Consider the following 15341-nt stretch of genomic DNA (forward strand, 5'->3'; position numbering starts at 1 on the left):
GGGCATAAATATACATCACTGGTATCGCAGCAGTCCCTCGGTTGAAACCACACCCTTGTGCCTCTACTAGGGCCTTTCCTCAGCCGTCTCACGCTCTGATTATCCTCACAGATCTCAATGGAGGACACGACCTCCATTCTCCCCAGGCTGAAACGGAACTCAAACGCCTATGGGATCGGAGCGCTGGCTAAATCATCACTATCAGGTACAGAGGCTGAACCAGTTAAAACCAGTAACCAGTAAATGATTCCTGGTTCCTAACTCTTAAGGGGTGTTCTTGTGAAAAAAGAATAACAAGCTTCTATCCCATGATGACCCACTTCACTGAAAACGACACCTCCCACAATCCCTTGCAGGAGATATGCTGTCCATCTCAAAGCCCTTTAAATTGAACAGCATTGTGGGAGACATAGTTTGTTTTTGAGATACACCTGTCACTGTTTCTTTTCAGTTTAAATAGGGGTTTAAAAAAAAAAAAAAAAAAAATAGTGCTTAAGAACTACACCTCCCAGAAGCCTTTGCTACAGATCAGCAGTTCCTCCCAATGCCGTGTATGCTGAACACCTTGGGAGATGTAGTTGTTCCTCTCTGGGTCTTTACCCACTGTCCCTCTGTCTCTGTCGCCTCTCAGCGGGCGTGTCCCGCAGTGTGAAGGATCACATCACCAAGCCCACGGCCATGGCTCAGGGACGCGTGGCACACATGATCGAGTGGCAGAGCTGGGGCAAGCCCTCCGCTGGCCCCGGGGTGATCAGACCAGCCGCCCGGGAGAGAGAGAGGAGGTTGGAGAACGACGCCTATTCAGACCTCAGCGAATCAGAGAAGGAAGCCAGATTCGCAGCTGGTGAGACAGGCATTGAAACTTTGGTATCGGTATCAGTATGGATATCAGGTTCTGTATTGGTATTGGTATCAGTATAGATATCAGGATCTGTATTGGTATTGGTATCAGTATGGATATCAGGTTCTGTATTGGTATTGGTATTAGAATGGATGTCAGGATAAGTATTGGTATTGGTATCAGTATTGATTTCAGGATCTGCATCTGTATTGGTATTTCAGGATCAGATTTTATAGCAGCAGTAGTTTACAATAGTAAGAAGATTTACACCATGACCTCTGATTGCCCTCCCGTCTCTCAGGTGTAATGCAACAGTTTGCGATCTCTGAGGCGACTCTGCTGGCCTGGACTTCGATGGACGTGGACAGCATGAGCGCGGGGTCAAACCAGGGCAGCGTGGCTCATCTGAGCGAGGTCAACCAGGAGTCAGTCACCAGCAGAGGTACCTGTCTGTCTGCCTCTTATCTCTGTCTCTCAGATCAGATCTTCCACCACTCTGTCTATACAGTATATTGGCCCCTCTCTCCTCCCTCCCCCCCTCTCTCTCTCTCTCTCTCTCTCTCTCTCTCTCTCTCTCTCACACACACACAGATCAGATCTTCCACCACACTACAGTATATAGACCCCAATCTCTGCCTGATATCTCTCCTCTCCCAGATCAGATGCTACACTTCTCTCTGTACAGTATATTGACCCTCCTCTCCTCTTCTCTCTCTCTCTCTCTCAGATCAGATCCTACGCCACTCCTCAGTGGACGGCTGGCCGCACACCTATGTATCTCAGGGTCTGTACTGTCTCAGCTCATCTGATGCCTGGGAGCCAATGAGCAACGAGCAGTCCAACATGGCCTCTCCTGCTGCTGGCTCCTACGTGATGGGGGGCGGGGCTTCACAGAACCACGATGAAAACTCTGCCTACTTCCACCAACACCTACAGCAGATGCAGGTAACCATCCAATTGCTGCCAGGCAGACCAACACAAGCCAAACACTGCCTGGCAGACCAACTCAAATCTCAAACAATAGAGAAGGAAATTAGACAAGTCTGTTAACATGGGGAAATAGTACACCACCCACTCGATGTATCGCAGGTGTCAGGGTCCAATACAAATCAGGTATATATCGAGGGCCACGATATAGCGAGAGACCCATAGAAAATCAAATAGGTTAATAACAAATGTTGTACAACGACTCCCTTGTTTTATCATTTTTTGTATAAAAACCACCACACTGTTTTAATTCGTACTGCAGAGGGTAATTGCCTCTCATCAACTTAAGTCTCCAATTAATTTCATGAATCTTCCTCTCCTTTCTCAAATGCCCAAACCGCTGCATTGAAAGAATCCATTCCCAACAGGAGGCTTGTTGCTAGGGAGCTGATGTCACTGCCCTGTGACTTTTGCTAGTGCTTTGCTTAAAAAAAAACGCTTCAGCAAGTAGATATTTAATTTGCTTTGTGTTATTGTGCAATGTGTGTGTATATGATAACAGTACAATATTAATGCTTTGTTTTTAATTGTTTTGTATATTTTAGTTTGTGATGTGCAGTACAAAATCAAACAAACAGTAATTCTAAGTGAAATTGTCTATGCATAGTGCAGCTAAGACATGCGCAGTTAAAATGTAAAAATGGGGAGCCAACCCCAGGGCCGCGATATATCCGAATCCGCAGTATAGCGAGGGGCGATATAAGGAGGGGTGGGTGTACATTTACTGTGACCATCACAGGTGCTAAATTAATAATAATAATAATAATAATAATAATAATAATAATAATTGGGTATATGGGGAGAAAATGGGAATGTGCTTTTGTTTTGAATTGTTGTACTGTTTTTTCCCATTTTCAAATAAAAATAAATACAAATTTTATCACAAAAAATTAATAATAATAATAATAATAATAATAATAATAATAATAATAATAATAATAATAATAATAATAATAGTGTGTTTTTCTTCTTGTTTTTTCAGCCGAATGAACACAGAATAAACCACACCCAGTCTGCTCAACAAACCCCGAACAGCACAATCCACGGGCAGCAGGCTCCGCCCACTCACACACCACTGGTGGATCTGTGGGGGGCAGGCCAGGGATGTGTCCATTACACCGAGGTGGGCGGGTATGTGGGTGTGTCCGCTGAAGAAGGCGGTGTGACCACAGGGGAGGAGCCTGCAGTGGAAAATGCACCATTATTGAACAAGCAAGCTTCACAGGTAGTTGACTTTATACCTGTAATAAATAAAATAATTACATGTAATTAATAAAGTTACTCTTCCAGTTCCCAGTAGATGACTGGTCTTCAAACATTGTCATGTTGAGTCTTAAAGGATCACAGTGATACAGGATCAACAACATGACCAGGTCACCCATTCCATACCCTCACCACTCTCTGTGTGCAGAAGTGTCTCCACTTAATTTCCAACTGTGTCCTCAGGTCCTGGTTTCTGTTAATCAAAGTATTGGTTATGGTTAACTTTGCCAGCTGCTTTAAAGACCTCACCAAGTCCCTCACCTATTGTTATTGTATTCCTTTAAGCACAGGGATTAGTCTGGTCACTCTTCGCTGGACTCTCTTTTTGGCCACAATGTCTGTTTGTGTTGTGGAGACCAGAACTGACCACAGGCTCTTTCGGTCTGTTCCAAACCAGGACCTTGTTCAAGCAGAAGTTGCAGTTGAGAGTCAGATGATAGATTTAACTCACAGGGGTGTAAGGATTCATTGTGTATCGATGAATCGGGACACTTTCTTTACATGATATCTCATGACCAAAAGCACAACAAGTTAGCTCACCGTAGTTCACTAAGTGCTTCTTGAATGAAGAAGTGTGTTTTATAGTTGACATAGGGAGAATGGGTGCTGAAATACCCAATCAAAGACAATTAATTAATACGTGTAAATGTTTATTTTAATTGGCACGCTGTTATAAATTTCTCCCGGACAAACCTGAGATCACAGAGAAAAAGTACAAGAGTAGAAAAAGATTAGTATCAGAATAATATAAATCAGTACAGAACATTCAGCCATCCATAATATCCAATGTAAATATCAATTACATGATAAACCCAAGCATTCAGCAATTGTCTATAATGGGTCTTTTCTATAAGAACTAGTACTACTCTTAAACCAGTAAATATAATAATATGAATATGCAAACAGGATAACTGTTTGAGTAAATATAAGTCAGTAAATACAAAAATAAAATCTCAGTGAATTAATGAGACATTAAGAAATTATAATTCATTCTTTATTAATTGGTTGTTAAAATATATCTCTGTTAACTAGAATTCACAGTACATTAACTTTATACCTGTTTCATTTGTTTTATATTTATTCCAGCACCTTTTACTCCATTTCTGAGATCGCTATTTCATTCCCACTCTATATTATTATTATTATTATTATTATTATTTATTTCTTAGCAGACGCCCTTATCCAGGACGACTTACAATTGTTACAAGATATCACATTATTTTTACATACAATTAATTAGGAGTTTTTGCCACTGATCAACACAAAAAAGTCAGTAATGTCAAAGTGAAAAATAAAATCTACAAATTGTTCTAAATTAATTACAAATATAAAACAGAAAATAATTGATTGCATAAGTATTCACCCCCTTTGCTATGACACACCTAAATAAGCTCTGGTGCAACAAATTGTCTTTAGAAGTCACATAATTAGTTGAATGGAGTCCACTTGTGTGCAATTAAGGTGTTTCACATGATTTGAGGTTAAATACACCTGTCTCTGGAAGGTCCCACAGTTGGTTAGTACATTTCCTAACAAAAACTACATCATGAAGACGAAGGAACATTCAAAGCAAATCCGGAATAAGGTTCTTCAAAAGCACCAATCAGGGGTAGGATATAAGAACATTTCCAAGGCATTGAATATCCCCCGGAGCACAGTAAAGCCCATTATTAAGAAATGGAGAGAATATGGCACAACTGTGAATCTGTCTAGAACAGGCATCCTCAGAAAATGAGTATCCGGGCTAGAAGGGCACTCATCAGGGAGGCCACCAAGAGGCCTATGGTAACTCTAAAGGAGTTACAGTCTTCCACGGCTGAGCTGGGAGACACTGTGCATACGGCAACAATAGCCCGGTGCTTCACAAAACTGGTCTTTATGGGAGAGTGGCAAAAAGAAAGCCATTGTTGAAAAAAACTCACATCAAATCTCAGCTAGAGTTTGCCAGAAGGCATGTGGGAGAAGATTCTATGGTCTGATGAGACCAAAATAGAGCTTTTTGGCCTCAACGCTAAGCGCTATGTTTGGCGCAAGCCTAACACCACATATCATCCTGAGAACACCATCCCTACCATGAAGCATGGTAGTGGCAGCATCATGCTATGGGGATGCTTCTCTGCGTCAGGGCCTGGAAAGCTCGTGAAGATAGCGGGCAAAATGGATGTACAGAGAAATCATGGAGGAAAACCTGCTGAAGTCTGCAAGAGACCTGGGACTTGGGAGAAGATTCATCTTCCAGCAGGACAATGACCCCAAACATACAGCCAAAGCCACACTGGAGTGGCTTAAAAACAAAAAGGTCAATGTCCTGGAGTGGCCCAGTCAAAGCCCGGACCTCAATCCAATTGAGAATATGTGGAAAGAGTTGAAAATTGCTGTTCACCAAAGGTCCCCATCCAACTTGACGGAGCTTGAGCAATTTTGCAAAGAAGAATGGGCAAAGATTGCAGTGTCCAGATGTGCAAAGCTGGAAGAGACTTATCCAAATAGACTCATGGCTGTAATTGCTGCCAAAGTTGCCTCTACCAAATATTGACTCAAGGGGGCGAATACTTATGCAATCAATTATTTTCTGTTTTGTATTTGTAATTAATTTAGAACAATTTGTAGATTTTATATTTCACTTTGACATTATGGACATTTTTTTGTGTTGATCAGTGGCAAAAACTCCTAATTAAATCCATTTTGATTCCGTGTTGTAACACAATAAAATGTGGAAAAGTCCAAGGGGGGTGAATACTTTTGGGAGCCACTGTATATATATATATATATATATATATATATATATATATATATATATATATATATATATATATATATATATCACACCCTTTTTACATTTCACAAGTATCGCCTTTTCTGCAAATGCACATTTATTACATTCCCCAGCTATTTTTTTCTGCAGTCTTTTCTATTCTTTAGTTTAATGACAAATACTTCATTTTTTGCGATCATTTACTTTGTAGAACTGTTCTGGTAGCGAGGTAAGGGTGTGCTCTGTTGTAGAACGGTTCCGGTAGCGAGGTGAGGATGTGCTCTGTTGTAGAACTGTTCCGGTAGCGAGGTGAGGGTGTGCTCTGTTGTAGAACTGTTCCGGTAGCGAGGTGAGGGTGTGCTCTGTTGTAGAACTGTTCCGGTAGCGAGGTGAGGGTGTGCTCTGTTGTAGAACGGTTCCGGTAGCGAGGTGAAGGTGTGCTCTGTTGTAGAACTGTTCCGGTAGCGAGGTGAGGGTGTGCTCTGTTGTAGAACAGTTCCGGTAGCGAGGTGAGGGTGTGCTCTGTTGTAGAACTGTTCTGCTAGCAAGGTGAGGTTGTGCTCTGTTGTAGAACTGTTCCGGTAGCGAGGTGAGGGTGTGCTCTGTTGTAGAACTGTTCCGGTAGCGAGGTGAGGGTGTGCTCTGTTGTAGAACTGTTCCGGTAACGAGGTGAGGGTGTGCTCTGTTGTAGAACGGTTCCGGTAGCGAGGTGAAGGTGTGCTCTGTTGTAGAACTGTTCTGTTAGCGAGGTGAGGGTGTGCTCTGTTGTAGAACTGTTCTGCTAGCGAGGTGAGGTTGTGCTCTGTTGTAGAACTGTTCCGGTAGCGAGGTGAGGGTGTGCTCTGTTGTAGAACTGTTCCGGTAGCGAGGTGAGGGTGTGCTCTGTTGTAGAACTGTTCTGTTAGCGAGGTGAGGGTGTGCTCTGTTGTAGAACTGTTCTGTTAGCGAGGTGAGGTTGTGCTCTGTTGTAGAACTGTTCTGCTAGCGAGGTGAGGGTGTGCTCTGTTGTAGAACTGTTCCGCTAGTGAGGTGAGCCAAACAAAACCCTATGTATAGGCAGGGCTCCCACTCTGTCACAGTCCTGCAGTGAGATGTATTGTTACATCATGACATTCGGGTATCGTTGCACCCCTATTACCTCAGCAGCCACTAGGAATGGGTTGAAGGAGCAGAGAATTAAGTGTATTAAATGTTTGCCCTTTCTATCAGGAGGATGAGGACGACGCTCTGTGTAGAGATCTGGAGTCCCTGTCTCCACCCAGAGAGGAAGCTGTCACCGTGGGCAACAACAGCACCAACGAGACCATCCTGCCCCGGAAGATCTCTGATGTCACTTCCTCCGGAGTACAGTCTTTGGATGAGGAAGACGGAGAGACCAGCAACATCTGAAAGGACTGGCCTCCATACCCAGCATTAAGTGGTAGATATGGCAGCAATTTTTCATATCTTTTTTAGTTTTGAGAACACTTTTTCTTTGCAACAATAAGTATTCAGTTGGTATGCAATTGCCCATGCATTCAAGCGTGTCTGTAGTGTTTATTTTGATATTTCAATAGATTGCTGTAACAGCTAAGTTATATGCAATAGGAGCTTGTGTTTATCTAGCAACTTGTCAGTAAGGCTGGTAAATAATGAACTCTACAGATAATTCTGCTAAATTTAAATCTCTGTGGTTTTATACATCATACTATACTCTGGCACCAACAGTTATTCAGACAGTCCCCTGAATTTCAATCTCCATAGTTTTTATATGTTATACAGCAGTGACACCAACAGTGATTCAGACAGTCCCCTGAGTTTCAATCTCTATAGTTTTTATATGTTATACACCTGTGGCACCAACAGTGATTCAGACAGTCCCCTGAGTTTCAATCTCTATAGTTTTTATATGTTATACACCTGTGGCACCAACAGTGATTCAGACAGTCCCCCTGAGTTTCAATCTCCATAGTTTTTATATGTTATACAGCTGTGGCACCAACAGTGATTCAGACAGTCCCCCTGAGTTTCAATCTCCATAGTTTTTATATATTATACAGCTGTGGCACCAACAGTGATTCAGACAGTTCCCCTAAGAGTCAATACCTACATATCATTTATATTTGGTAATACATATTTTGGTTTTGTTTTTCAGATTCATTGGAAGTTGTTGGTCAAACAGCTTTGTGAAAAAGCAACAACAAAAAAATAAACCCACAAACAAACTAACTTTAATTTGTAAAAAATACATGTAAAAACATTTTGGAAAATGGCCAAGCATGCTAAAGGGCCTTTTTACAAATCAATGGAATTACGCTCGTAAAATGGGAGAAGAAGGATCCAGAAAATGCAGACAGGAGTTTGGAAAATTTGAAATGTCCCAGAAAAAGGAAGAGGAAATAAGGAGTCAAAAGCCAAGAAAGGTCCTCGATTCTTGAAAAACACAGAAGTCATGCTGAGGTTTTACAAACAAACTCTGGAGCCAATTGAATTGTATTTTAATGTTTTACATGGTGTAATTATGCACTTCATAATTACAGTATCTATAGATGTTAGTTCTGTTTAATTGTGTAAAATCTAAAGACATAAAATAAAATTAATGCTATTTTTATTGTAATATAGAGCTTTACCAAATTATTCAGTAAATGCTTTGTATTCTACCAAATGGAAAATCTAATTAATACATAAAAATGACATTTTCACTTAACGACCACTAAGGAGGTTTGTAACAGTAATAAAGAGTACCTGGATTGAAACTGCATTTTCTTACATTTTTAACCTGTTCTGAGTGCTTCTCACAGCAATTCAAATATTGCATTTTTCAAAATATTTGATCGGTCTGTGCTTTGATTGAGTTCAGAAGCTGCTTGTTTCCTGCCATAGACATCATGTAGGCTAGATCATCCAAAGTGTCTTTATTAGTAAACAGCAGCACCATCTAGTGCACAGCAGTGTATTACCAACAAAATAAATGGAAACTAGATCCAAAGTGATAGATCACTAATGGTGCCGGCTCTTGTATAAAGACACTTGGACTGGTCTAGCTTATTTTATGTATATAGCAGGCAATGAGAACTGAAGAGCAGCTCCTGAAATCAGATGAAAACATTAAAACTCAGACTTAGAACAAAATATATTAAAAAAAAAACACATCATTTGAGTAATTGCAATAAGACCCACGTAGAATGATGGCCAACATCAAAAATGCATTAAAAAATAATTGAACTAGAAGCTTCAGACTTCTAATCTGTAATGACCTGATATTTACAAAACAAGGTTCAGAAGTCTATTTATAATGACCAAGACCAATACAATTTACTGCAGATTAAGGCTTTTTTTTTTTTTACTGGGCAGTTTTTGGAGCAAGAGATCAATCAACAATTAACATATCGGAATAAAATGTTTTTGGTAAGTTTCAAATTTCAAATTTTTCAATTCTGGAATGTTTTCAAACATTGAAGTTAAATTATATGGGATAATTTGAATTTTGGAGCAAAATGTCATTGGAGTGTACTTTATTTGGACGATACCACAACTGAACAATTTTTTTTGTGTGGAAATGTGAAGTTTGGTGGAAAGTATTGATGGATGTTTAGAAATTTGGAAGACTCTGGAAATGTAATCTGGGGCATGTTGAATTTTGGAGCAAAGTATTTTAGGCATTTTGGATTAAAATATTGATGGGAAGTTCTGAATTCTAGAAATGAACTTTGTTGAAAAGCTTCAGCTTTGGAGAAGAAAACCTATTGTCGGGACCATTTGAACTTTGGAACAAACTTGAACACTTGACAAAACTCAAGTAAACTATGATCCTGTACGTTGACCAATTTGTAGATCAAAACTACAAGCGTTGTGGGTCGACAGTTACAATTCTTGCATGGAATACTTCCAATATTCTTCTTCATTCTGTGAAAAAAAAACTGGTAAGAGTGAAATGTGTGTTAAGTTGTCTAAAAAAAAGGGAAATGAAAAGTACTCTCTGGAATGTGTGTTTTTGTTTTTGTTTTTTTAAACTCTGCATGGACAATGTCGTCAGCTATTTTAAAAATCAGCACTGCATCATGGGTAATGCTTGAAACTGTGTTTATTGCCAGGAAAAACATCTTGGTAACGCTTTATATTACATTACATTAATAAGTATTTAGTTGATATGCAATTACACCATTAGACGGCCATTCCAGTTCTTTGCTCATAGCCCATATATATGTTGTCATGTTGTCACTATTGCATATCAATTAAATTCTTATCATTGAAAATAAAGCGTTACTGAAGTTTCATTTCATCAATGAGTAAATCCTCTGAAAAAGGTACACATAAATTATATTGATTAATTTACAAAGTTATTTTATTTTATTATTTTATTATTTTTGTATTAATAGATTTTGTTTTGTATTCTATTTATTTTTTGTTCTAGCTAATGAATTACTTTTCCAAGTCTTACCTGAGAACTACATAGCAACTAGAAGTACACTAGAGAGAAGATTTAGGGAATTACTTCATTTAAATGTATCTTTTTATCACAAGAGTAAGGGAGATGAAAAATAAATAGTAACATTGCATTTGTACTTTAATATTCTGCCCAGCATCAAGTCTAATGTATTAGTGTTTGTTTTTTAAACTTGAATCTAATTAGTGACTGAGAAGCAAAGCAATGGATTTCACCCAGTGTACAGGAGAGCTTTCTAGCTGTGTTGTGGTGCAGCAGTCAAATGGACCTCCCTTCCTTTCTTTTAATTTTTACATTTGGAAATTGAACAAGCAATGTAAGGATGGGGACCCTTTTAATTGTTAAACCAACCACAGCACCAATGATAAATGCATGTGTGTCAATCAGTTGAGTTATTGATCAGTCATTAACTAGATTTAGAATCCTTTTCAAATATATTGCACTTCAGGCAGGGCAAGATTGATTTCAGGTAATCATTTCTTGATTACTTTTACTAGGAATATACAAGTACAAACCAATCAAATCTATTCTTACCTCATATTAACCTCACTAGCCCCCTTTTATTGCGCTGAGAATCTTACAGCGTTAGTTTGGGAAATGTAAGTATGTCAAACGCTTCATAGAATACTGCAGCATCCTGGTTCGCTGTCAGTCACATGGTCTGATAGCAGCTCGACCATTGTAGTGAGTTTTAACTATGCACAGGAAGTGATCAGGTACCAGTAAAAAACAGCAACTTTTCATCTATAGAGTTGTCTTTGAAATAATGGGTGCATTCACAGAGATCATTCTGCACAGAATCTGACCAATTTAACCAATAATCTTCTAAGAATGATCTCCGGGAATGCATCCATTGGCTAAATTGGTCAGATTCTGCACAGACTCTGCACAGAATGGTCTCCGTGAAGGCACCCAATATTCCAAAATACAAGAACCAAAAGATCTTCAACAGAAGAAAAGGGAGGCAGTGATAATATTGCTAATAAGAGGTAAGAGAGTGGATTTTAAACCCTTGGCTGGCACTCCTTTGATACAGACCTGCCTGTAGTTCATGTATTTTTTGCTGCACAGAGAATGTTTGGTCTGATTGTATGTAACACAAATTGAAAGTGTCTTCCTTGTATTTCAATTGCCTGCATATTTGAAAGCGCATGTTTTATCCCCTCTTTTGATATGTAATGAATGAAAAAAAGAATAATAATTATAAAATTATACATATCATATATATATATATATATATATATATATATATATATATATATATATATATATATATATATATATATAGTGATGGATTATATCTGTGTCACAAGTTTTTCCCTTTCAAAATAAAGCAACTGAAACAGGATGCCAGAAAAATGTTGTAGTGTATGTTTAATGTTTACAATAAAAAGGAAGAAGAAATAAAACAAAAGCCTAACCCGTTCTCGGGTCCTACCTAAACAGGTGTTGATATTATCTAAATATGAGGCAGGCTAAGCCTGTTCCCTCGTCAACAAAACCTAATGAAAATCCAGAGTCATCCAAATACCTATTTCAACGTGTTCGTTTACCAGTAAATCAAGAACAAATCATTTTCTCCACTCACTCTCCCAGTCGGCAACCATACTCCTGACGTTCCCTCTCAATCAAACACTCACAAACCCAGACCTTTTAACCACTTCAACACCATGACGTACTCACGTCAAATGAAAACAAACTTACAGTACCATGCCGTACATGCGTACGTCAAGTTTCCCATTCTATTCTATCAGTTTATCAATCTAGCATTTCAGGTTTCATTCTCTAAGGCAGTGCTAGTACTGTGGAATGTGCAATGAAAGTCAGGGGAGAGTAAGGTGACATTTGTATCCAATTGCATGGCATGTAGCGATTCCAATCTAGCTATGGGCGTTTAGAAGACTGGGATATATTGCTGGAAGCCATTCAACTTTTACAGGTAAATATATAGTGTTTTAAATTATTATTTTTAGTTTTACTTGTTTAGTTGTAGTTTATATAGTTTTTAGCGAAAGCCAAAGATGGCAACGTACGTGGAGAGCGACAACAGGAGTGATGAAGATTTCGAAGTTGGATCTGGGGATTTCGATACCAGCGACAGTGATGCTAACTTATCACTCAGCGATGATGATGAAGAGGATGGGGAGCCAAGAACAGCAGGGGACTGGGTGTTTATTACTGATCCCTACGATGATGCCAGTCCTCCATCATTGGATTTTGCACCTGTTTACACAGATGTGCACCCCGCCGTGGAACTTGAGAGTTTGCGTTCTCCATTGGAGTGCTTTTTGGCTTTTGTCCCCGAAAAGCTAATCGCTTACCTTTGTGACTGTACAAACAAAAGAGCATGCAGATACTTTACAGGTAAGCCAGCTGCAAACGGGAAGCTGTTTGGTTTGAAATGGCAGTGCTGTGACAAAATACTATCAAAACACAGTACTGGGTACAAGCAGGTGTCTGCAGCAGCCAGATCCATCACAATGCCTGAGCAATGTAGCCCTGTACACACATTTGTGACTATCCCTCCAACACAAGGGAAGCAGAGACTGCAAAAAAGGTGCAGGGTCTGCCAAGAAAATGAAAACAAAAGAAAGGACACAAGAACAATGTGCAGTGGTTGCGAAGGCAACCCCGGGTTCTGTTGTATTGAACATTTCAATAAATGGCACACGTTTTGATGTTGTTTGATTTTTATTTGATAATTACTGTTAACTGATTATTATTTTATTAGCAGCATTTTTTTTCATTATTCAAACAAAAAATAAAAAATAAAATTAAAAAAAATATGTTTTTATCTCTATATTGAACACGGGTATGTAGTACACAGGAGCATAAAGGGTTAATGAAAAAGATAGTTTAGGTGATTTGTTTGTGTTTTATTCATCATATGTTAACATTTTATAGCAATTACAGGTTTGACAACATTATTATCATTATTTTCAAAATCTAGTACATGGGAAGGGATTTCATTTTTACATCTGGAGTTCAAGTGGTTAAATTGCAACCAATTACATCATTAAACAAATGACATAAAATTGCATATTTAATTTGAACTGGAGCCAATCCCTACTCCAGTGGCTTCCCCATGGTCCTAATGCCTCCCCGTATTGTCTCGGCATCACTGAACAATTTCCAGATGTTGGCAAGTATGCACTCACCTCTGCAATGCAGTTTGTGATCAGGAGGAGGGGCGATCAATGGCTGATGTCTGTCTGTCTTGTCTGTCTGTCTGTCTGTTTGTCTGCCTCTCTCTCTCTCTCTGTCTATCTGTGAAGCCAATAATCTATTTTCATCAGCTTTTAATCACTCGATCATTCATCCTTGACCATGACACGCTTGAGTGACTATGACTGAAGCATATGCACTTAATCACCTAATAAGTGAGACAGTTGATTGGACACTGGATATGGAGTGATTTCAGCTGTTGAATTGCAAGTTTGAGTAAAAGCAATAAAGAAAATCACAGAAAAAAAAAAACCAATGCGCCACCTCTGTCAAGAGAGCAGCGCCTTCTTGCAATCGGCATGTTGGAGGCTGGACTAGGGCAGCGTACTGTGGCTCGCCGTCTTGGGTGCTCACAGCCAGCAATTTCAAACCTGGTGAGACGGTATAACCAGACACACTGATAGGCCATGAACCGGGAGAGCAAGAGTCACAACACCTGCCCAAGATCGACAGATCATTTTGCATCATCTTCGTGATGTCAATTGCTAATCAGCATAATAAAAAGTCACTGCACCTGCTCTAAAACAGCGTTTGTCATTTTCCGATCACATCTAGTGAATTTGATCTAAATATAAGTGATTTCTTTTGATGCTCAGTATATAATGTAGACCCAGATATTGATGCAATGCAGCCATCTGAAATGTCTTTATAATATATGGTAGACCCTGATATTTATGCGATACATCCATCTGAAATGTCTATATGGTAGACCATGATATTGATGCGATACAGCCATCTGAAATGTCTTAATAATATATAGTAGACCCCGACACCAGCCATCTGAAAGCACAGCGGGGGTGGACTGACCGAGGCAGTAAAGCAGATTTCCTGGATAGGAAGGCAAGTAAGCAGCAAGCTTCCTTTTACCAAGCGCAGCACTGCGCTGTATATAACATGTCTTTCTTTCAATGCTGCACATTTGAGATCTATAATAACTCATGGAAGTGCACCACAGGTAAGGTGCATTACATTATTTTGTTTGCTCAACCTCTTTAAACAAAATAAAAATAGAACATACCTTTTGTGAGTGTTTGTGAGTCACTCTGACACTGGGAGAGTTCTCTGCAGCCTCCGGAAGTCTGCAGACAGGGTGTTGCGCAAATAAACTAACTACTGCAAACTAACACTGTGCACAAGGGGGACTGATTAATTGTGAAAGTGAAAGGAGAACCATTGGTCTGCATTGTTTGAAATACAGACTGCTGTGAAGCAAAAGGAACAAAATGAAAAAGAAAAAGGTAATGTAGGTATACAAAAATGTGAATAATTGATAAAAAAAAAAAAATGATAATCAGGACGTTTTGGACTAAAAGTTCTTCAGCTGGATGAAATAAGCAGTGCTGACTATTTGATGCAGTAAACCCTGGTATTGATGCAAAACAGTGATCTGAAATGTATTAAAATATACAGTAACCCTGATATTGATGTGATGCAGCCACCTGAAAATCTTTGTAATATATAGTAGACACTGATATTAATGAGATACAGTCATCTGAAATGTCTTAATAATATATAGTAGACCATGATATTAATGTGATACAATCATCTGAAATGTCTTAATAGTATATAGTAGACCATGATATTGATGCGATACAGCTATCTGAAAATCTTTGTGATATATAGTAGACCCTGATAAAAATGAGATACAGCCATCTGAAATGTCTTTATAATATACAGTAGTCCCTGATATTAATGAGATACAGCCATCTGAAATGTCTTAATAACATATATATATATATATATATATATATATATATATATATATATATATATATATATAATAACTCATGGAAGTGCACCACAGGTAAGATGCATTACATTATTTTGTTTGCTCAACCTCTTTA

The 15341-nt window shown here is 38.9% G+C and overlaps 1 protein-coding gene across 1 annotated transcript in view; it reads left to right on the forward strand.

The window, feature by feature from the left end:
• LOC117425208 (protein FAM131B-like) overlaps positions 1–11121 on the forward strand; it is a 29041-nt gene extending 17920 nt beyond the window's left edge. Inside the window, exons 4-10 of the mRNA XM_034041988.3 lie at positions 112–205; positions 632–844; positions 1143–1283; positions 1569–1786; positions 2811–3053; positions 7056–7266; positions 7981–11121. Coding sequence (XP_033897879.1) covers positions 112–205; positions 632–844; positions 1143–1283; positions 1569–1786; positions 2811–3053; positions 7056–7235 — 1089 coding nt within the window. The 3' untranslated portion in view covers positions 7236–7266; positions 7981–11121. The remainder of the gene's footprint in view (positions 1–111; positions 206–631; positions 845–1142; positions 1284–1568; positions 1787–2810; positions 3054–7055; positions 7267–7980) is intronic.
• The last annotated feature ends 4220 nt before the right edge of the window (positions 11122–15341 follow it).

This window comes from Acipenser ruthenus, chromosome 20 (genome assembly GCF_902713425.1).
Source record: "Acipenser ruthenus chromosome 20, fAciRut3.2 maternal haplotype, whole genome shotgun sequence".
Taxonomy (NCBI): Eukaryota; Metazoa; Chordata; class Actinopteri; order Acipenseriformes; family Acipenseridae; genus Acipenser; species Acipenser ruthenus.